At 47.3% G+C, this 26,482-nt stretch overlaps 1 protein-coding gene across 1 annotated transcript; it reads left to right on the forward strand.

Moving 5' to 3' along the window:
- Nucleotides 1-726: 726 nt before the first annotated feature.
- On the forward strand, nt 727-26,482 carry MDFIC (MyoD family inhibitor domain containing). The gene is made up of 4 exons (XM_061563150.1): nt 727-857; nt 7,838-7,984; nt 21,229-21,549; nt 26,118-26,482. The coding sequence occupies exons 1-4, from the start codon at nt 731-733 to the stop codon at nt 26,480-26,482; spliced, it is 960 nt and encodes a 319-aa protein (XP_061419134.1). The 5' UTR covers nt 727-730.

Raw genomic sequence — 26,482 nt, forward strand, 5'->3', positions numbered from 1 at the left:
TTAGCGGCGTCCATCGATTAAATATTTACGGCGCTTGCATTATACACTGCTGGATACGTTACGTACAGTGACACATTATTACCCCTGGCCCGCCCGGGACGCAATTGAAAGATCGCTGCGCCCCTGATGCACTTAGATGCAATGGCAATTGTCCCCCCGTAAAGATAAATGACTGTTGGGTCAACGTGTGCTGTTAGCGAGCACCTATAAAAGCCCGAAAGGCACACGAGGGGGTGGGTGGGTGGCCGCCACCACGCGCGGCCGCCTTTGTCTCCCCAGCGACGATGTTTACACACCGCACAAAGTACTAATTTTGAGGCTGAGTCGACCTAGGGGAGTCCCAGGACCGATTCAAATAATCGTCACTGACGTTGGCCGTGAGCGGGAATCGAACCCGGGTGGCCTGGTTTGTAGCGCAGCGCGCTACTCCCGGCATGAACACACCACACACACGCGCGCAACGCAAGCGTAATTTATTTATTTAGCGAAAATTTCGACTTTGGTGCCAAACAGGCAGTTGGGGGGGGGGGGGAAGAGAAGAAAGATTGAACGGGGGTTGGGGGGGGGTAGAGGCGGTGGTGGTTGTGCTTGGTTGAGGCCCGGGGGGGGGTGCTGGTGTTGGATAAGAAGAGTGTTGGATTGCTCACGCCCCACGGACCCGGTTTTGCGTGTGGAGCGCGCGAGCGACTCTCGATGTGACGGGAAGCGGCACCAGGAGGCGTCGGACGCGATGTGCTCGGTGGAGCAGCAAACACCGCGACAGCAGCGGGGGCCCAACGAGTCGGACCCTGACGACTCCGCCGACGGGTGTCTCTCGGAGCCGCGGCCACTCGTGTGCCCTGCGAGTCGCACCGGAGGTAAAGGAAGTTGCGGGGTGATTTCTGGGTTTGTGGGGGAGCGAAGGAGTTGGAGTTTGGGGCAGCGGGGGTCGGACGGAGGAGTTGGTGGGGGGGGGGGGGTTCTGGATGAACGCGGCGCGGTAGAGTTGTGTGCTGTTGGGTACGCTCGGAATAGTTGAAGTTGTGCGGCTTGATCACTCTCACCTGTTGAACGTCAGCATTTCCATGTGATCATAAAAGCAGTAGCATCAGCGTTATGGCCGCTATCATGATCATCATCAATGGCCTGCGATTTTGTCCGATTTCAGTCTTCGACTTCTTCTTCGTATGGAGCAACAACTATTTTTTCACAGTGCAGTGGTTAAGCCAGCCAATTGAGTGTTCGTGAATCGGGCATTGAGTCGCTATTTGTTACACGTGGTTCTGCTCCAGAATGCACTAACTTGTGGTCACCCAGAAGGTTGCAGAAAAGTGATGGATTATTGAATCGACCTGTACGGAGTTTGGAGCGTTATCCCCCCTCGTTTGCGTGTGGATTATTTCCACATTCCCTGACATTGATACGCCCCATGCAGGACCCTCCTGCAAAGGGTATTGAGACTCAGTGAGGCTTTTATATAAAGAGTTATTATATACTGTATTACATAATCATTAACACAGAAAGCATTTGTGTTCTTTCCATAGCAGCATCTGGAGATGATTTTTGTTTAACTTAAACTCCATGTGTTTTGTTATACCGTGTAGAAGTTATTATGAAGGAGAGTTTAGTAGCCTAATACATTGTTTAACTCTTTCCAACTCGGGTTGAACAAGTGAACTGTGTCCGCTTTTCTGTCGTCCCGTCTGCAGCGGGAGGTCACGATAATGATGATAATGATCCAACGTAAATGAAATGTAATCATGACGTTGTCTTGCGACGAGGGACTTGTCCGGGAGAAACCCGGATAAATTGATCAAAGGATCGTTGCCCTAACACATTGGTGATAACACTGAGCGACAATTCATTAAAATGGCTTTTCGTCATTCCGTGTGACCTCAGCATTATTATTATCACGGCTAAATTGTTACATCAGAGGACGAGACGCGCGTTGAAATTTTTTGTTAGAGATCCATGGTTTGTCTTCTTTTCACAAACTATTTCCACGGGCGAATATGTGCGTGTGTAATGTGCGTTGGACTTTTTTACGTGCCGGGAAAGACACCAAACTGAACGAAAGGAATGAGTTTGCAATCGAGAGCACGTCCGGTCAGTGACGAGGCAACGCTGCATTATACAACGCGTTCACTTGCATTTGAAAGCCGTGCGCGCGTTGTCAGCAATTCCTATCCGTGCCGCAATAATGACGGTGGCTACAAGACGCCGCTCTAGTCACAGCCCTAACCCTTCGCCAATCCACTGCTGGATGAAGACCTCCGCCCCCCCCCCCCCACCACGTCGTATCGTTCGTCGAGGGGCGTTTGACCATACGTCACCGCGCTTAAGCAGTGCGAGTTGGTGAAGGGAGTGAGGGACCCAGGGTTGTTTGAGATATCACTTCACTCTTCACTGATGTTAGCCGCGTGGGAACAATCGAACTCAGGTTACCGCGCAGTCTTGCTATTTGTATTTAACTAGATAAGGCCCCTTTTAAAGCTTTCGTGACTGCAGGGATTCATCTTCTTGGTAAAGTCACGTAGAAGGGAAGTAATAAAATGTTTCATTTTTATTATTTTATTACTTCCCTTCTACGTGACTTTACCGAAAGAACCAAGAAGATAGATAATGCCCACTGAGCTATGTAGCCCTTTTCTCACAAAGGTGACTTCATAGCAGAATTAGCTTTATAGCAGCCACATACTCGAAACGCATGTTTCTTAATGTGGAGGGAAAATCCGGAGGACCCACGGTGAGAGCGACACGCAAACTCCAAACATACATGCGCCGTGGGTCGGAATCGACTCCACGACCTGCTGCATAGCAGGGCGAAGGAGCTAACATCTTGCCGTCGTGAGGGATGGAGGCTGGTTACTTACAGCGATGCATTAACAAAGGGCAACGCACGTACGCGGCGTGCCTATGCTCCAAATTGACAGCACGTGCATGTGCTCGTGAGCAGACGATAACGAGTGACCTGGCTTTGTTATAAAAAAAATACACCGGCTGGAGAACTCGCCAAATTTCGTCGTTGTTTAAAAAAAAAAAACGAGACACGTACGGCCCTTTTGTAAATCCACTGCGTGGGGGGAGGGTGGCTACTTCACCATACTTCACACTTGGTCAATGAGGCTTGGTGAAGGCAGCAACCATAGATGTGTGGAATCACAGAAGTACAGAAAAACAAGACTTATTGCTGCATGCACTGACATCTGCCAACAAACCATGTAACCCCCCACGGCAGCCTATCCCGTGTGCCCATGGTGGCCACCCGCCAAGAACTATAATCGTAATAATTATACTATAATCGTAATCATTTACTTATTTATCCAGGGCAGCCACACTAAGTCATATGACTTTTTTTCGGGGGGGGGGGGGGGGGCTACATTGGCCTTTTTTATTTTAAGATGTTTTCAGCCAATTAGTGAGTGGGTGGGAAGAAATCGAAGCACCCGGAGAATACCCACGGGCGCGAGGGGGCAACGCTCTATCCCCGTGCAGATGGAAACAGATGGCGATTGAAGTCAACTTGCTGTACTGCCCTTCCCCTTGCAAGCCAAGGCGTATGGCAACTTAACCGACGCCCACTCGAAGGAGAGTTTTACAGCAACGTGAGGCTGCAGCCTCAAAAGTGCTGGACTACAGCGCAGCCACTTTGAGTTATAGTATAAGCCTCCATCGCCTGGCAGTTGTGGTAGTTGCAGTGCCGGATTATCCTAGTTGCACAAGTAGCTACACATGCTACGGGCCCCGCACTTTGAAGGGCCCCGCGCTAAATGCTTTCAAGCTATCAATTCCGGTTCATTGATTCTGCACTTGCTCGATTACTATGGTACTATACTGCCTTCAACTATTATGAACGACTGGGTGTTTTAAGGTTAGCAATTTGTCGTATTATCTGTCTGTATAGCAAATTAAAAAATACAATTACTTTACTATGCAAGTAAAAAATTGTGTTTTAATATTGATGTGTTTTTTTTTTATTTAGGTCCCCGTTATAACATATGCTACAGGCCCCACACTAGCTTAATCCGGCACTGGGTAGGTGGTTGCTCAACCCTGCTCAACTGCCATCAACACTGCCGTATATCAGCAAACATATGCATGTACAATGGGCTGACGTTTCGAGCAATGGCCCTAGCATCAGGGCACGAGAAAGCATTTGGGCTGCTCGTTCAGGCCATTGCAACAGAGGGCTGAACACTTTTGTTGTAATGCGTTATTTTTCACCACACACACACTCTTCTTCTATCTTGATTGTACACCGGTGTTTGTTAATAAACGAAGACAAGGAGGTGGTTAGAGTGTTTTCAGCCACTGCTTTTCACCACTACTGTATGTATCTGATGCCAAATAGAACTCCCAAAAGCTTTGCCGTTTCCTGTCGGATAATGAGAGGTACACACTGCGGAGCGAGCCAGCATTGTGTGAGTCAGGCTGCCTCTGTCTGCCGAGGAGCAATTTGTCTGACTCACCCGGACCCCGCGCTCATTGTCGACCGCGTTAAAGTGCCCCACGCGGCTGCGGTGTGCAAGGGGACTGTTCCTCGCTCGCTGCCGACCCCACTGACGCCTCGTGGTCAGTTCGTTTCAGTTCAGTTCATTTATTAGGTATAGCCCTGTGAGCCATGCGGCTCCTGAATCGGGTGCAACCGCAACAAACAAAAACATAAACAAAGAAACACCTTAAAGTGGCTACGCGCAACAGAAAAATCCAGGAAAAAACAGAAAAGTCTTCCGGAAAAAAGCACCGTATATTAATTCTGTTGCAAAAATCCCAGTGGGATGGCGAGTCAAACAATAACAACCATAAGACAATTTAGATTATAGTTATCAGTCTAACTCCTCTGTACTACAACAAACAAATATGGCAAAACCAAAACGTTTTCGAAATCACCAAAATAAAGCTATAAAAACAATGTAACAGTGATCATAGGAACTGTGATTCAAATTGAACAATAAACGATATACATATCATGTACGACCAAACTTTGCAGCCATAGCTGGTAGCATGAAGGGGACTGCGACTGGAACAACAACAACAAGAACAACAACAACAAGTCTTCTTGGTTCTTTCGGCAAAGTCACGTAGAATGGAAATATAAAATAATTAAAATAAAACATAATAAAATAATTCTCACGACGTTTCGGCCACAACGCAAGCAGCCGTCCTCAGGTGAACAACAGGTCTGTCGATAAGACAGAGTCTTCAGACTTCACCTGAGGACGGCTGCTTGCGTTGTGGCCGAAACGTCGTGAGAATTATTTTATTATGTTTTATTTTTATTATTTAATTATTTCCCTTCTACGTGACTTTACCGAAAGAACCAAGAAGATGAATCCCTGCAGTCACGAAAGCTTTAAATCGAAATTTAACAACAACAACAAGAACAACAACAAAAGCCGCCGTTTTGTTCGCCTAAACGCAGCTCGGCGCGTCTACACTCGGCTGCGGCGACATCTGCCGTGGTGGAAAACTCTCTCGCTATCGACGGAACGTTCACACTCTCCCCTCCTTCTCCCCAGAAAAGGAAAGTGAATATGGGGAAATTTCGATGTAAAGCTTTCGTGACTGCAGGATTCATCTTCTTGGTTCTTTCGGTAAAGTCACGTAGAGGGGAAGCAATAAAATAATAAAAATAAAACATAATAAAATTATTTATTATTTTATTATGTTTTATTATGTTTTATTTTTATTATTTTATTGCTTCCCTTCTACGTGACTTTACCGAAAGAACCAAGAAGATGAATGTGGGGAGTTCCGTTCGGATGGCGACGACGCGCGCTGTGGTTTGACAGTCGCTCGTCACCGGCAGCCGTGTGTACGGAGTAGAAGGTGATCACGAGAATGAAAAAAGAACCCGTAAAAACAAAGTTTTTCACTATAAATCCTTTATATGCGTGGCGGCTAGAGTCCTCTCGTTCGCTGGCTTGAGATGGCTGCCACCTATGGGTCAGATGATTGCATTGCACCATTAAGCAATTGGTAATTAAATATAATATTTTTGTCCTAAAAAGTGTAAAATTTTGGAAAAAAAATTTCACGAACATTAATTGTCACGCACAACGAGTCCTGTGTGGAAAATGTCAGCTCGATTGGATCACGGGAAGTGGGTTAAAAAACGACCGAAAGATTTGCACGGTCGTAAACAAGAAAGCGAACTTAATATAAAGGATATAAAAAGAGAGAGAACTCGCGAATCACATTCGAATGGGGCACGACTCTCATCTTGACGAAAGTTGAATATCTTCTTGGTTCTTTTGGTAAAGTCACGTAGAAAGGAAATAATAAAATAATAAAAATACAAAATAAAATATTAATTTAAACTTATGTTTTTAATTATGTTTTATTTTTATTATTTTGTTAAAATATAATAAAATAATGTTTCATTTATTTTATTTTATTATTTCCCTTCTACGTGACTTTACCGAAAGAACCAAGAAGATGAATCCCTGCAGTCACGAAAGCTTTAAATCGAAAGTTGAATAATTCGTCAGACTTTTTTTTGTCTTTTACTTTCTTTCGATGTGTCCGATTACCAACACAATGGCAGTCTTAAAGCATCAGGCGGTCTGTTGCTACTGCGGAGGGTTTGTTGTTGTTGTTGTTGTCCGCGGCCGTGCTGCAGAGGAAACGAAGTTTCCTGAAGAAGTTCTAGATTTGAAGCTTTCGTGACTGCAAGGATTCATATTCTTAGGTTTTTTCGGTAAAGTCACGTAGGTAAAAAGCTAAAATTAAAAAAAGTAAAATAAAAATAAAATAAAAATCACGACGCTTCGGAGGCAACACAAGCTTCCGTCTTCAGGTGGAACCGTCACAGCACGCGTGCTGTGTTATTTTTATTTATTTTATTTTACTTTTATAAATTTTTACTTTTTACCTACGTGACTTTCCTGAAGAAGCTCCCAGCACGTGGAGCGAAACGACGGACAACGTAGGGAACCACCCGATACCACGTCAGACACACACACACAGAGAGCTACCTCAGTGGCCTGCTGTCCTTCCCCTGCGCCTTCGACTAGCACCGTTGGCAACGTATGGTGCGAAAGAAGTTCAACATACACACACGCGTGCATACACCAAAACATCTGATTAGCACTTCCGATTAGCGCGGTCGGCTACGTACGATACGATAAAAGTTCAACATGCATGCTTGCATATGCACATGCACTAAAACCCCCGATTTAACACCTCCGATTAGCACGGTTGACTACGTACGGTGCGAAAAAAGTTCAACATGTACATACATCTAAATTTCACATTAGCACATCCGATTAGCACGGTTGGCTATGCACCGTGTGAAAGAAGTTCAACATGTATATACATACGCAAAAACCTCCGATGAGCACCTCCGATCGGCATGGTCGGATACGTACGGCGCGAAAGAAGTTCAACAGACGTGCACACACACACAAGGCCATCGCCGAGCAATTGCCCGTCTCTATCCGCGTGCCGAGAGCCCTGCGGAGAATGCGGGGCAAGCGAAGGGTCGCTGCTGCTGTGCGCGCGACACGCTGCCCTTGTGACCCGTGTGCGTGTGTGTGTGTACGTGTGTGTGTGCCCGCGCGTGTGTGTGTACGTGCGCGTGTGTGTGTACGTGCGCGTGTGTGTACGTGTACGTGTGTGTGTACGTGCGCGTGTGCGTGTGTGTACGTGTACGTGTGTGTGTACGTGCGCGTGTGTGTGTACGTGTGCGCGCGTGCGTGTGTACGTGCGCGTGTGTGTGTGTGTGCGCGTGTGTGTGTGCGCGCGCGTGTGTGTGTGTGTACGTGCGCGTGTGTGTGTGTGCGCGTGTGTGTGTGCGCGCGCGTGTGTGTGTGTGTACGTGCGCGTGTGTGTGTGTGCGCGTGTGCGCGAACGGCAGCAGGCGGTAGCGGCCCCTGCCAGCCGGTTGTCCCTCTGGATGAGCCGGCGGCGTCGGTTCCGAGGAGGAGTTCGACGTCGGCGGGCGAGTGCAGCCCGGCCGGCGGGACGGAGGCCGAGGCGCCGGGCGAAGAGGCCTCAGAGCGAGGTGCCGATCACCGGGTTTTTTTTTATCTGCTCGTCGGTTTTTTGTTTGTTCTTCCGTCGGCGGTGAGCCGGTCAAGTTTTTAATTGATCGCGCTACGATGTGTTTTCGGTGTTCTGAATTGTGTTGGGAGATCCGCGGTCCACTCTCTCAGGGCTTCTACAGGAACTGACATTCGATTAGAACGTGAACACGCTCCGAAGAGGCGGTAGAGCGCAACGACGAGGATTGATGTAGTCGGCCCTTTGTCTTCTCTCTTGGCCATTGACGCCCCAATTGTGGGAAGATGTCTCTCAGCATGTGATCCACCACTCACGATCTCTTGCCACCCACCGCCTTCAAGTGAACCAACATATTCCCATCACATCCTGCCATCTCATTTTCAATCTAAACTCTCTATCTCATTCCCTCTGTTGGTCCTCAATGTGACGTTCATTTTACCCAAATGTCATGTGATGGGTGTCCTAGTAAAGATGTCCTGCTCCATCCCATTGTCATCATCATTATTATTCCGCTTTTTCATCCAGGAAAGCCTCACTGAGTCTCATGACTCTTTTTAAAGAGGGTTTTGCCACATTTCTGCAGTAGCGAGGGGTAGGGGGGAGGGTGTTGATTATTGCAATGTGTGTTCCTATTGAGCAATTCTCTCAAGTTCAGTTTAGTTTTTTGTTAATTTCAAAGCAAAAGAGGTAACTCAACTAGCGAATGTGCACGTGTCTAACACTTGGTTATGAGTTGCATTTTGTCGCGGAGTCCCAGTTCACAGTAAAAGTGTAATGCGATTCCGTGTTCGCTAAGTTGCATTGAGGAGCGATTTGAAGTTGGCACCTCTCCGACTATTCGCGTAACGGCATTGATCACGTGAATGCGGCTGCTGGTATTTCATGCATTCTTTCTTTGGGATTAATGCACTTGCAATGGGAATACAACCGTCGAGTGGCACGACCAATACGAATACACTTACGGCATCTGTGCTTGAAAAATAACAAAAAAGAATACGTGACTGGCCATTCAAAAGTACAAAGAGAGGTCCTGACGTTTGGCATTTTACCAAAATTAGGTGACAGTGGTACCTTGTTGTGTGACGAGGAAACGTGACAAATGACGCCTCAACAATAATTATTCATGCAAAATATAAAAACAACATAGATGCAATTTTTTATTTCCAACAAAAAAACCGACGGCATTAAATAAAAAAAATGTTGGCAAAAAATTACAGCTTATTTTTGTTTTTGTTTAAAAGTGGAAGTAATGATCAGGTGGATGAATTACAAAGAAAAACACAGGGAAATTTGTTGGACTCAAATGGAATAATAAAATATTTTCAATTGTTTTTTTTTACAGAAATGAAATGCATGCCAAAACACACATTGATGAAATTTAAAACGGCATCGCATTATTTTTTGATCAACCAATTCCCTTTTCACGACATTTACCGACGTTCTTACCCGAAGTGGAAATCATGAGCGTACACACGTGCCAACGCAATAAACATCCATTGGAAACATCGAACACAAGAAAGAAAGTAATACAAACAAACAAAAAAGATTTCTCCAGTGCGTGTGTGTGCTTGGCTGGGCCCAGGATAGAGTCATCATCCGCAATGTGAAGTGCTCCCAGTCCTCCGTCCAGTCTGCTCAGAAGGAAATCCCCCCCCGCTCCGACCCCATTTCCCTGCACCCCCCTCCCAACATCTGCCCCTCCCCTCCTCCTCTTTAATTTGCGTCATAGGCTGGACCTGTCTGGACTCGCAGTTCAAGCTGACCCAGAGGGTTCCATCTGACCTCGTAGGCCACGCAATGATCCTATTGGTCTTGTCGGGTAACCAATTCAAATGCACATTTAAAAACAAAAAAAAGGTTCATCAGGACACATTTTAAAAAATTTCAATTCTCATCAGGCCCCGCGGTGTTGAGTGCAGTGTCCGACTCGTATGTTCCACCCTATCTCCCAGGGCTTCTCTATCGATGCCCATCCTGGACATCATCGGATTTCTCCAGACTAAATCCAGATTCATCTTCTTGGTTCTGTCGGTAAAGTCACGTAGAAGGAAAATAATAAAATAATTAAAATGAAACATTATCAAATAATTCTCACGACGTTTCGGCCACAACGCAAGCAGGTGAAGAACAGGTCTGTCGGAAAGACAGCGTCTGAATGAGCACCACCATGCTTGGCAGCGTATATTTAAGCTGGGTTGGAGGGGGAAGGGCACCTTGACAAATAAGCTTGCACAGGTCACGTGTGTTTCAGTGGTGGGGTGTAACCATCACGCAAACTCCGGTCACCCTCACAGCGGCTTTTGGCTAACTATCGAACAAAAATGGTCACTGCATCACGTGCTTTCGGATGCGCTTCTGCGGCTGTCTGGAACGCCCTTCCGATATTCGGAAGTTACTGGAGATATGCACTCGTTTCTTTAGGACTGCTTTTGGTGTTTCGTTTTTTGTCCTTCCTGCGCACCTCCGATTAGCACGGTTGGCTGCGTAGAGTGTGAAAGAAGTTCACCACACATACGTATATACATACATCCTGGGCAGTGCCGAGCTTTACACTGCTCAGACCAATCTTGATTTGAAGCTTTCGTGACTGCAGGAATCCATAGTTTTTGTTTTTTCGGTAAAGTCGCGTAGGTATATAGATCACGACCGTTTCGATCGCAACAATAAGCTGAGCTCTCACCTGAAGACGGTCGCTTGTTGTTGCGAACGAAACCTTGTGATGTATTTTTTTCTCTACCTACGTGACTTTACCGAAAGAACCAAAGAGTATGCTCAGACCAACTTCTCCCGCTGTGTTTAGCGAGAGGAAGTCTTCCGGGCGGTTCCGATATGGCTCGCTGCAACGTCACTGTCGACATTCGTCGTTGGCTCACCGATGAGCACCCCGATCGAGCAAAGCTTCGCCACCTTGCAGACGACGAGCGGCGACTTGGTTTGGGGTGACCAGCTGGGCGGCCGTGGCTTGGTGGACGCACTGAGCTTTTTTTTAGGCCCCAGATTTTATTTTTTGCGGCTTGAACATTTGGTGTTCAAGTTGAGATGCTGGTTTTGTTCCTGGTGGCCACAGAGAGCGGGTGCCTAATGATTCTACGAGGCGCGTGGTCAAGGCGGGATCTCCGGATTTGTTTCATTTCGTCGAAGCAGACCGGCACATTCATCATCGACACATGGGGAGCGCAAATTTGGCGGAGAGCCGTGTAGAATTAGGGAACTTGCAGCTTTGCACAGCACACGATGGTGGAACTGCCGGAATTGTTACAACGGTGCGTTTTAATACTCCAGTGTAAGCAATCCAGTCTGCTGTGTGAAATTTCCATGAGGGTTTTTGGATACTTTTAATCGATGCGGGAAGTTGGAGGCCAATTGGACTTCACGATGGGCGGTGTTGACTGTGGGGGGGGGGGATCAAATGCGTCTAGCACAGCTCATGAAGTTGGCAAGGCTTCGGCCTCCACTGACGTAACCCAAGCTGAAGTCTGGTGATAAATAAAAGCGAATGTAAGCCAAGTACACATTCGTGAGAGACCATAAACATGATGAATATTTCATTGCAAATAAAAAAGCATGTAATATTTGGCAACGAAAAGCTACCCCCCCTAAGAAAGAGTAGTATGTATTTCCCATCAAAGCGAAATAAGTGAATATTTAAATGCAATGAGTAATACGGCGTCAATGAAAGCGCATGAAACATTCTTTTTTTATATCCTTTATATTAAGTTCACTTGCTTGCTTGCGTGCTTGCTTGCTTGCGTGCTTGCTTGCTTACGACTGTGTAAATCTTTTGGTCGTTTTTAACCCATTTCCCGTGATCCAATCGAGTTGACATTTTCCACACAGACTCGTTGTGCGTGACAATTAATGTTCGTGAAAAAAAATTCCCAAAATTTTACGCTGTTTAGGGAAAACAAATAAAATATTTAATTACCAATTGCTTAATGGTGGCAGACAATCATCTGACCCATAGGTGGCAGCCATCTCAAGCCAGAGGACGAGAGGATTCTAGCCGCCACGCATATAAAGGATTTATAGTGAAAAACTTTGTTTTTACGGGTTTACTTGTTTAATGGCTATAAAATCTGGTAACACAGCTCAGTCGTGTCGGGTCGCCTTCCTGCGACGGGAGATCCTCCAAACTGGAACACGCATCTGGATGTGTCGGGCTCGCGTGTTGTTAAGTATAAGCTTTAATTAAAACAAAAGAAAAAGGCGAAACATTTTAATAAGAATACGACGACGAATAGTCTGGGGTCAAATGTTTAAAAAGATGCCGGTCCAAAAGTAACAAACATTAATTAAAAAGTAGAAAAAAAATTGAAGTTGTTGGGATACAATTTTTCTAAATGTACACACTAACCAATGTCCTTTTTGACAAAATATTGCTTTTTTGTTAAAAGTGAAAGTAATTAATGTTTGAATGCCAAAGTGTAGTTTTATTTAATGAATAACAATACCATAGGTTGAACAGTTTTCTGTCTAAAAATGAAAAAGGTCACATCAACTTGAGCTGTAACAGTTAATTGCTATGGGAACTATTTTTTTTTATTTCAACTTTATTTTAGTGGTTAATTGATATCGCATCTGTTATTTCAGTCATACAACACTGTTTCCACGGCACACCATGGGATGAGAAGTAAAGTCAAGGATGTAAAGCATGGGGAGAAAAAGCAGTATGAGACAGGGAAGAGATGTAGTGGGAGAGAAGAAAGCAGAAGTTCACTGCACGGTGCGGAGTCTGTTTTCAAAGTGGGCTGGGAAAGGGGAGGGATCCAGGGTAGGGCGTGGCCATGCACAAGTCAAGCGACTACGTTACTTCTATCTATAGCTATAGAGATTATTATGATTGAAGTTGCAGTTGTTGCTGCTGGCATTATCTCAAGTCTTATGCGTGCGATCCGTGAGTGGCAGTCTTCCCCAGCGTGCTCGCAGCGTTGACGTTTGAGAAATCGCGTCCGTTGGCACTGCAGTTATTGACGACGGTTGTCTTTCTGTCTCCATCTTGATCCACACGAATCCTTGCCTCGAAGAGCACAACAACACCGACGTGCTTCCTCGCATCCTGCTCCGGCCTGAACATTTTAATGAAATACAGGCCGATGTGACCCCCGAACAAGAGTGAATTGTCGAGCGTGCGCGTCTCGTGTTGTGAACAAAAAGGTGGATGTAAGCATACTGGCGCGGGCAGGCGATTGCTGTGCGTAAAACGAGTGTGATTGTACATCGCGCGTATGTGATTAATGCGGATGTGAATTGCAGGTTTATGTCGAAATTTCACCGGGCCTTTTGTGGGCTCAGATTTTGCGTCGGTTTAGTTTGTTGTTGTTGTATACTGTGGGCGTGATTGATCACTTTAAATGTGGTTTTGAGAACTGTGCCGCATCACATTAAATGACGGTGCCGGCTGATCACAGTGAGTCCCCTTGCTAGACAGGAGGCATCTTCACCAACCACGAGTGCTCATGACGCATGCCATTTCAGTGGGAAACTAATGAAGTCACCCAAGCCTTTCACAACAACCAGAACCTCGAATAATAATACACGGAATTGTCTAAACCTTGTATAAATATGTGCATATCGTACATGGGTATCGTATAAATGCATCATCGTCCATGTTTTATCCGCTGCTAGATGGAAGACATCCCGTAATTGTGATCCCACGATGCCATGGTCGATCTTTTTTCCTTTTACCAGGTAAGGCTCACTGAGCTCTGTAGCTCTCTTTCAGGAGCGACCGGGCCACAAATGACATCTCAACGAAGTGGCTTAACACGTGGACATTTATCGCAGCCAATCCTGCGTGGGAGCTATCTCGTCTCACAAAAAACATAAATTGTGTAAATATCAATCACGTTTTGCTGACGTCAGGCATTATACCAACCAAAATGGTAGTGAAATAGGGGGGGGGGGGGAGCGTGCATTACTTCACAAAAACAAGGCTGCAAAGTGTGGCTCGTGATAAATGTGAGCAACGTAAATGCAAACGACCGAAAGAACACGAGACAAAACTTAAATCATGTACAAGTTTGGTAAACAAATGAAAATATGAAAATGGACGTGTTAAGTTAAACGAAAATTTGTTGGAGTGACGGAACTGGAAAAGAACGCCGGGGTACGTTTTGCCTCGGGCAATTGTCGAAAACAAACCGGGAGGTGAATGATGAAATAAAGAGGCGAGCGAGAGCATCGTGGAGTGCTTTTTGGAAAACTGAATTTAACAATGAAGAACAGTTTTAAAAATTGCCCGCCACCTACCATGAGGAAGACACCAACAAAGAGCATTGAACAATATCTGAGAAGTGCGCAAAGCAGCTTGGAGAGGTGAATGCTGGGAATTATACTGAGAGACGGAAGGAGAGACACATGGATCAGAGAATAAATTAGATAAATCATATTGAAAGATAATAACAAGTGGACTTGGGCAGGACCTGTCATTAGGAAGGACTATAGCAGATGTACATCTATTAATCTAATTTTGTTTTACCGGGAAGGTCCACTGAGCTATATAGTTATTTTTTCAGATGCGACCTGGCGACAAATGATAGCTGAACAAAGTGGCTGATCATGTGGACATTTATAGCAGCCACATACTCTAAACGCATGTTTATACATGTTGAGGGAAAACCAGAGGACCCGGAGAATAACTTCAAACAGCCACGGGGAGAACATGCAAACTCCAAATGTACAGGCATCGAGCATCAGAATCGAGCCCACAGCCTCCTGTATACCAGGCGAGGTAGTTAACATCTTGCCACTGTGGCGCCCCTGGTGATGGACAAAATGGACAAGTTTGGTGACAGAATGGCAGCTAAAGGAGAGAACGAGACTGAGAGGACGATCAGGTGAAGCGTTGAGATCAACTTTTTACGCATGGAGCAAAATGGAGAGTGGTTTTCCAGGCCCATGTGGGATGGTGACAGTGTGATAGAGCCTACATCCAGCAGTAGATAGACCCTGGCATATGATGAATATTCAAATAGAAAGGTCCGACTCCATAAAATAGCCATCAAAGCGATCGTAATATGAACACTGTACTATTCCAAGTAATTTGAAGGAATCACATAAAAATGAAACTAAAATGACAATTTTTATTTTTATTTGAAAATCATAAAGATAACATCATTTTAATTGAAATATCATACAGTGACTGTGGGACGCAGAGCGCAATGGTACCGTTAAAGCAGCTGATGCTATTACTTTTATCAATAAAATAGAGCAGTCCTGGCATTGTACGGAGCTTTTAAAACGACGCATACAACTCCCACGTCAAAAAAAAAAAATCAACACATCAATGTCAACAGCCACTACAATTTGTCTCACAGGCATCGTCATCATCATCACCACCACCACCGTCATCATGTTTTCTCTATGCACTTATTTGAATCTGCATATAGCCCCCATAATTTTCATATCATTATCTCCACGAATCGTTCCCACATCCGTTTCATAGTTTCGTGATCCAAGTGGAATTGTGATGCTTCGTGTACGTACTACTTGCGTTACTGAAACATACGGAAAAAACATTTCCTCTCATCCCAGTATAATAAAATAAAATACACGTTAGAGTGATAAGCCAGTGGGGTCTTCTGTATTGTTCTTTTGCCACCGGCGTTTGTTTTGGAAGCCAACTTTCTATGGTTCCAACTGTGGAGAGCGTGGCCCAGGGCTGGACCGATGGCACAGTGGTTAGCGCACTGCCCTCTGAACTTGGCCACCAGAGTTCGACGCCCCGCCATGGCGAACACCCAGCGAGCGACGAGCGTCATCTGAGTCTCCCGGGACGTCGCCAACCTGCGTTGATCAGCAATTGTGAGGCATGATGAAACAGACCCCAATGATCCAACCGCATCGGCGGGCCTTCTTCCAGTAGTGGATTGATAATTAATTATGGGCACTAAAATTATTACGGCATACGAAGCAGCGGATTGATGAAGGGCTGTCAAATGATTATTACATACAAAGACAAAGGTTGTCAATGATCACTGTGTGGTGTATTTTGTTGTTGTAATCGATGGCTATTGGCAACAATGACGATCCTCGCGTTTACACCAACAAACATCTCCCGTCCGCGTGCTTTTCACGTGCAATGCGTTCGTCGCGCCCACGCGTTCGTCCGCAAACTGTTCAGCTTTCCACTGCCTGGATTACTTTCGTGCCGCTTTTCCACACCAGTCAAAGCAGTCAGAATCGCCCAACGGGTGACCGACGCGCGCGTCGAAAAACCACTCCGCGTTCCCCGGCCCGTCATCTAAGAGGCCATCGGGAGAGCAAGGCATGGGGCTGGTGGGTGGGTGGGGGGGGGTTAGAGGAAGAGGAGGAAGTAGAGGAGAAAACACGAGAGGAAGAGGAAAGGCGGGGAGGTGACAAGCTGAGATCATATAATGAGGAAAAGGGTTTGATCATCGGCAAATCAACAAAGGGTCTTGTTGTGCACCGGCCACTTTGCCGTTGCTGAAGCGGCTGCCGTTCTCTCCCCCGGTAGCCGGGCCACCGAGCCCAACCGCGAATGCTGCATTTGGCGGCGGCGGTGGCGGTGACGGCTTCGTTTCCTGACATAGCAGTGACAGCCTGTCCTCCCCAGTCGAGTGCTTGCACGTTGGGTGACATTTAACGGTAAGTGGCATTTAGACCCAACAAGCAGGAAGGGACCATTTAGTGATTTAGTGATGGTGGGTAATTCTCCTAATTTTGGTCATGATGCAATGCAAGGACAGACAAAGATATCATGCAATGACATGATATCTTTTTTCTTGTCTGCAGGCACTTTGACACACACACACACAGGAACGTTTTTGGTCTAAATAAATAATAATAGTAATTCTCAGCCCCTTTGTCAATCGGGTGCTGGATGAAGGCCACGCCATACCGCGTTGGTTGTGGGGGTTATTTGACCACAGTTGGGGGGGGGGCACGGCGTGTTCTCACGTTACTTGCCACTGATGTTAGCCGTGGATGGGAATCAAACTCGGATCGCAGGTTTCACCACAGCGCAGTGCGTTGACCGCCGTGCCACCGCTCCACGCTTGGTCAAAAACAGAGACCCTTAGACGATGCACTTGACACGTACACGAGAGGGGCAGCCTCTTGAAAAGGGATAGAAAATGTTACGAACAAAAAATGCAGGCAAACGCAGGCATTGAACCACAAACAGCTTGGCCTGCAAGCAGTTAAAAGTTCATTGTGCGGTCACCGATTTGCATCGTCATGAAGTATGCATTGAGGAAGTCTGCTGAGACAAGACCACATGTGATGGCTCAGTCACGTGCACGAGGCAAGCAGGCATGCAAGGCCACATTTATGTTTGGAGTGGCGAGATGAAAACTATCTCGCCTGGTATACTGAAGGTCATGTGTTCGATCCGGACCCTGATACCTGTTGTATATTCGGAGTTTGCGTGTCTCCCTATCTCCCCGTGGTCGCGTGGATTTTTTCCCTGGGTCCTCCGGGTTTTCCCTCCACATTTAGAAACATGCATTTGGCTTTTTTAGATTATCTTGCTGTTTTAAATTTCCCTATGATAAGCCACTTTGTTGAGCTATAATTTGTGGCCAGGGCACTTTTGAAAAATAAGCTAATAGCTCAGTGGCCTTTACCCGGCAAGATACAAATATACTAAGAGACCTCCTTTACCAGTGGCAAAAATGCTTACCCCGAGCTCTCAATACTCTGATAGTGCGCTGTCTTTGAGTTGTATGCCTTTTGGCGTCATCTGGTCCAACACCAATGGAGACTAGGCTCTAAGAAAAGCTGTCTCGGGTGTGGACCAATCAACTTCAAGGACAGTGCATATATACTCTTAGAACTAAGAGTATGAATCCTTGCAGTCACGACAGTGCATATCATTATCATCATCAGAGTTGTTTATTTTTGTTTGCATTTTGACTGCTTGTGTTGTGGTTATTGCAAACATGATGCCTTGTATAAAGGTGCCAGTTTTTGTACCAGTTGAAAGGGTAAAAATCTATTACTAAGATACAAATAGTTTAGTTTTACGTGTATATTTGTGTTAGTTATTTGTTTACCTTTCCTATACTTTGCACTCCGATCATGTGTCTTATTGTTGTTGTAACGTTCTGACCCGACCCGACTGAACATCTGTGAAAAAAATAGCTTTATAGCTCATCGGATTCCTCCAGTATAAATAGATATTCTCATTAGAATTATGTGTGTCCGCGTGCCTCAGTAAATTCGTTCAAGATGCGGAAGGGACCGGGGTCAAACAAACTGGGGCTTCTGTCTGGCGTCGCCCGGTTATGTGGTGACAGTGTTTCTTCTTGGGAAGCCCTTGAGGTAATGACCTCTTCTCCTTGTCTTGTTACAGCGTATCTGCATTTGAACCGTGACTGAGCCCCTGATCATGTCATCCATCCGGAAAAGTCTCACCAACTTCTGCAGGAGGGCCCAGCATGGGATTTTTTTTGGCAAATTCAAATACCGAAGTGTTCTTAATATGGTACAAACATATTTGACATCGACGCTCACAATTTCACACATGTGGGTTTACATCTCCTGGCCACTTTGCAGCCTAGCGGGTTTGGGATTTTCACAATTTGTTTTGCCTTTTGCAACAATTTGACCCCGATCGCGCTATTGACATCACGTCATGAGATTGAGCATCCATTCAGTGCAAGGCTTTACGTCGGAGGATGGCGCACACACGCAAATATCACAGAACTCGAAGTGAAAAAGAGCTTCATAGCTCATCGGATTGCTGCAGTTTGAATCAAGATTCTGATCCCGAGATACCTTCAAGTGACCTCTGGCCCACACAGTAAGTGGGCAACACTTTTCCAGCACTCTGCCGCTGAGGGTAATATTCGTCACATGACAGCCAAACCAATATATCTTCTTTTACATCCCAGAGCTGGAAATGCTCCATAACCAATACTAGAATTGATCTTTATTTTTCCGCAGTCATGTGTAACCAGGCTCACCTCGCAAGACTTGAGAAGCCAGTTTAACCACGGGCGGCTTGCCTGGATATGGACCCAGGAACTCAAGAGTTGCCAGCCGACCTCTCTGACCTCTGAGTCAGCTGGCCACCTCAGGAGACTCACAAATTCTGTGTAATCCACCAACCCTTGCCTCTAAAAGCGCCAGATCACAGACGTGCTTAACCGCATCCAGCTCCGGCCTGAACATTTTAATAAAACACAGACCCCAAGCAAAAAGTGATTTGTCGAACATGTGCGTCTCATACTGCGAACGAATAACTGGATGGCAAGTGTACCGGCGCTGGCAAGCGATTGCTGTGAATAAAGCGAGTGTGATTGTACATCGCGCATCTGTGAATAATACGGTTGTGAATCGCAGGTTTATGTCGAAATTTCCCTGGCTAACGGGCCTTGTGTGGGCTCAGAATTTGTGTCTGGTTTTCTTTTTTCAAACTGTGGGCGTGATTGATCACTTGAAATGCGGCCTGGGACGGAAAAACATAAGACTCGGTAATTAGGCGATTAAATCTTCCGTGAAAACAGGATGCGTTTCATATGTACTGCCCGGCACTTGTATAAAGTCACATTGATGTTCCGCTAAATGCCTTCTTGTAATTTAAACAATATGGCATTTTTCATTTGCGGCACTTTTTTTTTTCAAAAGGGAAAGATCAATGCGGCCCAATTACTCAGGTGTTCCCGGCATTGTTGACACATTTATTGCAGGGAACCTGCACACTGTTTACCCTGTGTTAAAAGGGCAACGCTTTTACGGACATTTAAACACAACAATAACAACAGCGGCCGTTCGGCACGAAGTGGCGGTGACGTCACAGCAGTGCTTGTGCCAGGCTTGGTGCACCTTGAGGCCACGTGAAGTGGCAAAGGCTTGCTGGCAGGAGGTCACGGAACAGACCCAGGAGCCATTGGGTCGATCGACGAAGATGACTGACGGACGCACCACCTGTGCCAACTCGTTGCGTTTTATACGCCATCCTCCGTTGTTGTTGTTGGAGGGCGACTGCCTCCAACTGCCCAGCAGCGTCCTTCGCGAGTCTTGCCGCTACTGGACGAGTAGGCCAAATACCCTCCAGTGGGGCTTCTCGAGAGCTCCCTCTAGCGGTGGAGGCCCTTCCGCCACCAGTGGCGTGAGCAGGCAATTGCCCGGGCAGCACCTTTAACTTTTAATTGGACGCATCACATCCCACGCTCGAGTCTCCGCCGTGGCCTCTCGGCCGATCTTATCTTGTGCCCTCTGCTGGATGCGGCAATCTACGCTAAGCCTCTTCCTCCACATCCTCCTCGTATGCAACCCTCCAGAATCAAATCCCCAGCCCTAACATTTGAGAACGGAGCGTGGTGGGGTGGGATAGGGGGGGGGGGGGGGCTTTCTCCGTGCGGACTAATGGGCACGGAGAAGCGTGTTTGCTCTGCGAAATTTACTTGGCGTGGGATCCACCAGTACCAATGAGTTTTAATCTAATCTTCAGCGTGTGACTCTGAACGCAGGCAGACCCCAGGCGTTATTGCACTCGGGCGCTGGGGGGGTTAAGCCCGTGGGCCACACTCGCTGCCCTTTCACTGTAGCCTTTGATGTCGGTTCCAGTCTCGCAAACAACTCCGGGAATGATTTCGCCACGTTCTATCCCCCGCTTTAACGTCCGCAAGCTCCGTGCACACGGAGCCACCGCCGAACCCCGTCATGCCCTTGATCCAATCTCCGATGTCGTAATGGACACCGGATGGAGGGGGGGGAGAGAAAGCTGCTTGTCCTTTAAAACCTGGCTTCCCAATGTTTGTGAAGACATTTCCAGGGTTCTCGTGCAGCATACCAATGCGCCGGTACGCCGAAGCAGTCAACGAGCAAGCGGGCGAAGGAAACGCGTGAAGTTTTGACGGCCTGGCGAAAGGCAAAACAGTCGTGCGTTTTTGTTTGCTGCTTTCAACAAACCGCGCGCACGTGTGCGTTTTAATTGACGTTAGCTTCATTCTCATAAAAATAAAAAGCACAATTCTTGAAGGAGAATTTGGTGACCAAATCACAATTTTGCAGAGTGTAAAAAAAAAAAACGAGTGGTAAGTCATTTGTTCATTGGCCATGCCACTGGCATTGCCTTTTGGTAACAAATGAAATTGCTGGAGAATGAATTTCAGGTACATAATGCTGACAAATGACTGTGGGATCACCACAATCTCGCCACAACTCTTTTATGTGGCACAGCAATTCCCGGAGTAAATACAGACAACAAAAGATGATTTCTTTTTCTCAAGCGGAAAATAAAGCAATCGCTCAATATCTTAATGTCTTTTTATCCAGGCCCTCGACCTTTGAACTCGGCTCCTCGAGAACACGTCAACCCACAAGAAATCGGCGGGGGCAAAGAGACGACGGCCAGCGCATCGCGACTCGCGTCGGACCGGGGAGATGGCCTTGACAATCCGGCCGGGCCCTGCGGCCTCGCGGGCCGTGAGCGCCGACTGCCGCCAGCGGTGCCGACACTCGCGCCGGACCCTCCGCCGGTTCGATACGAACCCAGGCGGGCGACCGAGGCCACGGCCGCCCGGCGAGCCGGCGAGCGCAGGAAGCTCAGCCAGCACTCGAAGTCGTCGCGACCCCCCCGGAGCAGCGCCAATGATGGTACGTGCTGGGCTTGAGTGTCACGGTGTTTAGAGAGCGTGTTTGTGCATGCCACTAAGACAAACTAAACTTAAAATTGTATTTTTATTTGACCAGGTGAGGCCCACTGAGCGATATAGCTCTTTTTTTTTTTAGAAGCGACCTTGCCACAAATGATAGCTCAACGAAGTGGCTTATCAAGTGGACATTTATAGCGGACAAATACTATGAACACGCGACGTTGATTCTAAATGTGGAGGGAAAAACCGGAGGACCCGAAGAAAAATCCAAACGACCACGGGGAAAGAGAGACACCGCAAACTCCAAATATACAGGCCTCAGGGTTGGGATTGAACTCGTGACCTCCTGTATACCAGGCAAAGTGGTTAACATCTTGTCACCTTGGTGCCCCAAAAGAGGTAATATTTGATATTCAGAAAAGTTAATGTTCGGGACAGGTAAAGTTGGTAAAGATCAAGGTGTAACCCCTGCAACTGCTTGCTAATGCTACTGCTGGCAGAAGGGTCTCCACTAGAGGGAGGTTCAGAGAGCCCTTGTCGAGAGTATTTATTGATTTTTCAAATGAATTTAAAATATTATTCTTATGCCGAGTGTCTGCTGCTACTGTGTCCTGTACAGCGCTTTGGATTCCTTGATGAAAAGCGCTATATGAATGTAATTATTATTCATTATTATTTGGCATACTTTTTCACACTGGGCAAGACCTCTTGGAAAAGGTGGAAGTCACCCTCGCTTTTACCCCGCCACACCCAAAACTGTTGATCGACTGTGGTGTAGTCGTTTATGCTGCTGGGTGGACAGAGGCGGGGGCCTTTATAAAATATTTGAAACCGTGTTGCAACTGCCGTGTTGGTGCATGGAAGCGGCAAACGCTGGATTACAAGTCGAGTGTGCTACCACGGAAACACCCCGATCTTAGGGAGCCACTTAAAACCAAACGGGGGCAGACGAGATTTGGTGACCAGATGAATTTGTTGAATTTACTGGGATATTTTGCTGGTGCGTGCAATATGAACATGACAGCACAAGAGCCCTTGACAAAAATCAGAGGGAAGTGTAAGACAATCTATTGTTGTACTGCACTTCGACGCTCCCACGTCTACGCTGACTGCCTTTGCGGAATGGCGCCGACCGGAGTGGTGAAGTATGGTCAAATAACTTCTGAGATGGCACGGGGAGGCCGTCATCCAGCGGTGGATTGATGGAAAAAAAACAAAGGCTGTGCACACGTACAAAGTTAAATAAAATGCCCTTTTGCAACAGGTGCACGTCATTATCATCTTTCTCAAGTTAAGCAACACGTTAACTCGTACCAATCATACCTTCAATAGTGCCGCTTGTTGCTGGCCACTTAGTGGTGTTGCCGTTGTACAGCAATCGTGATGAAGAAAAAAATAAATACAATTATACTGACATACAAAACGCAAATTTTTCCAGCGTTGTTCAACACTGGAAATTGTCTCCCTTATTATGCGATTTCACTGGTGTTGATTAAATCAACCAATTATTCAACAACATTATCTATTTTCGATTTGAGTTCACCGGGCGTTGAGACACGATGAGAATTGCTGAGACACGTCTGTGCCGCTTAGTGACACAGAACAGACTTTGGGCGAGCACGGTGCTGGTGGTGCTGGTGGTTGCAGAGAAGACAGTCTCATTATTATGCACATACACACACAGTGTTGAAGTACAGCCCAATGTGTCACGGTTTAATCAAGCTGAGGTCAAACATAACAAGACATCAGGGCCTCTCATTACTGTTTGTTTATTATGGGTTTTTTTCATTTACCATTATCAGCCCTTCACTTTTAATTATTCATCATATACAGTATCGTCTGTTTTTTTAGAATTCCACACTGCCACCACCATAATATTCCATTTCCTAAATCCACACAATGTATCCCCCCCCCCCCCCCCCCCTGGTGTATTTATATATTTTCCTCTGAGAACCTTCCCCAACCGCCCGGGAAAGCTATGCTGCCCATTTATTCCCCTTTATGTCCATTTGCCATATGATGATGATCATCATCATCAAGTATCCTTATGCTATCAACACAAGTTCACTTCGCCTCTTCAGATCTTTTGCTACCTTCCCTACTGCGATTTGGCCAGGAGATGGCAGTGTTGAGTGTCACCCCCTCGTAAGCGTGGAGATTTTTCTGGATACTCCAGTTTCCTCCCACACGCGAAACACTCATTGATGGGATTTGGCCAATCAACCCAATGTAGCAGATCCCATTTGTGGGAGGTCTCGACTCTGTTTTCCCATCTGGACCTTGGCCTTCCCTTTGCCACACTCTTTTCAATTCCCTCTAACCGCCTCCGCTCCCTGCCCTCTGCCCATCCTTCCCCTGTCTCCTACGACCTGATCTCCCCCCTCTGCACCGCTCCCCCAAACCGTCGTGACCTCCTCCCTACTCTTCAGGCTGCGCCTCGCTCCTCCTCACCTGCCTCTTCTGTCGCTGCCGCGAGCCGTGCCTGACGCTGCCCCTCCGCTGCTGCCTCGTGGCGCTGCTGGCGCCGCTGTGCCGGGCGTGCGGGCGGGCTGGCGCCTGCTGCCCCTGCGACCCGCACCGCCTGTGCCGTCCTCCCGCCGATGCCGCCGCCGCGACGCCGCCCCAGTCGCCGCCGACGAGTCCCCCGCGACGGGGCGTCCACACCTCGCGAGGGTCCCTGATCGACGAGGTCCACGTGCACCCCAAGTTCGACTTCGCGCCGTGCGAGGAGTGCTGCGAGGTCGTGGAGGTCGTGGACCTCTGCATCGAGTGCTCCAACCTGTGCTTCCGCGCGTAGTCGAAGAAGCGCACGTGGAGCTGTAGCTTAACCCCCCCAACCCTCCCGCCCGCATCGACCAAGCGACTGCTTTCTCGCTGCGTGACTAACGCCAGCCCTGTGGCTTTCTCTACTCACTCCTGCTCTGCCCGTTTCAAGTCATCGCCATTGACGTGTGTGCGTGCATGTGGACGAGTTGCTAGCGATTGTTAAACAAGTGTGACCGAACCACCTGAAATTATTTTGTTGTATCTGGGAATCTGAGCTTTGTTCGAGCCTTGGTTGGTACTTAGATGGGTGACCCCTAACATAATTACACATTTTTCACATTACATATCGTAACATTACGGGTAAAAGCATATATAAGCAGACCTAATGTGTTTTAGTCCATCTCCCTAATGGCTTTCCAGACAGGGCATATTGGCTTTTTATCTGGAAAAACAATTGGCCAAATTTTGTAAAATATTTTTTATGTAGATACCGACGACTAAGTTCTACTTATATACACAGTATATATGTACACATGACTGGGGGTATACTAGCAGGATACAACTCTGTAGAGTAAAATAAGAAATGCATATTAACAATCCTGTAAGATATAAAAAGAGTAAATTCATAGCTTATTTGTCAATCCAATGCTGGATGAAGGCCACCCAACGCTGTACATACGTACGTTGAATTTCTTTCACACCGTACCGGCGAACGAGTCACGGAACTCGAATTGTAAATGTTGTTGGGTGTACTCTCCAACACACCGGTGTGCTGTACTAGTAATTAATTGGCATGTTTGTGTTACGTGACAAACTTTACTAATTGGCTGTGTCGGGTGGTGGCGGGTTTTAACGACACATTTATATTTACACGATATAACCCAAAGAAAACTCTATTATTTGGAATATTTCTCGCGAAAGCCTACATGTTAAACGTACGTAGCCAACCGTGCTAATCGGAGGTAATGTATAGCTGATGGGGGTTCTTCTATCATACTTCACCGTGCTGGTCAATGCGCATTGGTGAAGGGAAGGCCTCAGATCCAGGTTATATATGCATCGATCACCGTCAGTGGGCAACACAAGCAGCTGATCGCAACTCCTGGCGGCACACAGTCCACCAGGCTACCTCCTTCTTCGAAGATACCCGCAGGGCCCGTATGGAGGACAAAAGGAGAAGGAGGAAGAACCATGATCCCTCAGCACCCATCCCAGATGAGACCTATACTTGCAGCTGTTGTGGCAGGACCTGCTTGTCCCGCATAGGCCTCTTCAGCCACCAGCATGCCTGCAGAAGACGTGGATGTCCTTCCTAGATCTTCGTTCGCGAAGCCAAGCCATGATGATATATGTATACATATCACTCGCTACTGATGGTTGCCCGGTTCATAGCTCGCTGCGCAAAACCCACTTTACCATCAATCCACACCAGCTGACACGAGGTGCGGGTAAACACGCACTTGAACAAAGTTTACGAAACCAACGCAGCAAAAAAAAACCCCACAAAATCGCTCCTGGCAATTCCAAGACGCGACATCTAGTTAAAACGGAGCGAGCTGTGTGCCCAGGGGAAATACCGCTTCATTTGGGAGGACGGCATCAACTGTAGTCCTTAATCCCCATCCCATGCAGCGATCCCAATAATCCGGACACGGCTAAAAGTAGCTGCAGAGTTTAAAAATAAAAACACGGCGGAGCTGCCACCCTCCCACCCACGCTCGCCGCGACAACAACGAACCCTCCTCCCTGGCTATGCGTTCCTCAATCCACCCACCCACCCGCTCTGCCCCCCGCCGCTTGCAGACTGCTGCGTGCGGAGCGTGCTGGCGTGCCTCTACTGCGAGTTTGCGTCCCTGTGCTGGATGCTGCTGTCCTGCATCTGCTGCTGCCGCCACTGCTGCTCCTGCGCGGAGGAGAGCGGCGCGGGCGATGCCGAACGCTGTCTCGGCGGCGACTGCTGCTCGGGCGCCGAGCTGGGCGGCCGCTGCTGCTGCTGCGGCTGCTGCTGCGTCTACTGCTGCTGCTGCTGCGGCCCCGAGGTTGGGGAGGACGTGCCCCCGTGCGGGCTGTGCGGAGACGTTGACGGCGGGATGCTGCAGGGATGCTGCGAGTCGTCGGACTGCGTGGAGATCTGCTTTGAGTGCTGTGGATTTTGCCTCTTGTCCTGA

The sequence above is a fragment of the Lethenteron reissneri genome, chromosome 30, assembly GCF_015708825.2.
Source record: "Lethenteron reissneri isolate LAM-NWPU_2019-01 chromosome 30, ASM1570882v1, whole genome shotgun sequence".
NCBI classification, from domain to species: Eukaryota; Metazoa; Chordata; class Hyperoartia; order Petromyzontiformes; family Petromyzontidae; genus Lethenteron; species Lethenteron reissneri.

Coding starts and splice junctions, on each gene's coding strand:
- MDFIC (XM_061563150.1), top strand. CDS start 731: ATGTGCTCGGTGGAGCAGCAAACACCGCGACAGCAGCGGGGGCCCAAC. Junction 858..7,837: donor CCCTGCGAGTCGCACCGGAG/GTAAAGGAAGTT, acceptor CGCGAACGGCAG/CAGGCGGTAGCGGCCCCTGC. Junction 21,550..26,117: donor CCGGAGCAGCGCCAATGATG/GTACGTGCTGGG, acceptor CGCCGCTTGCAG/ACTGCTGCGTGCGGAGCGTG.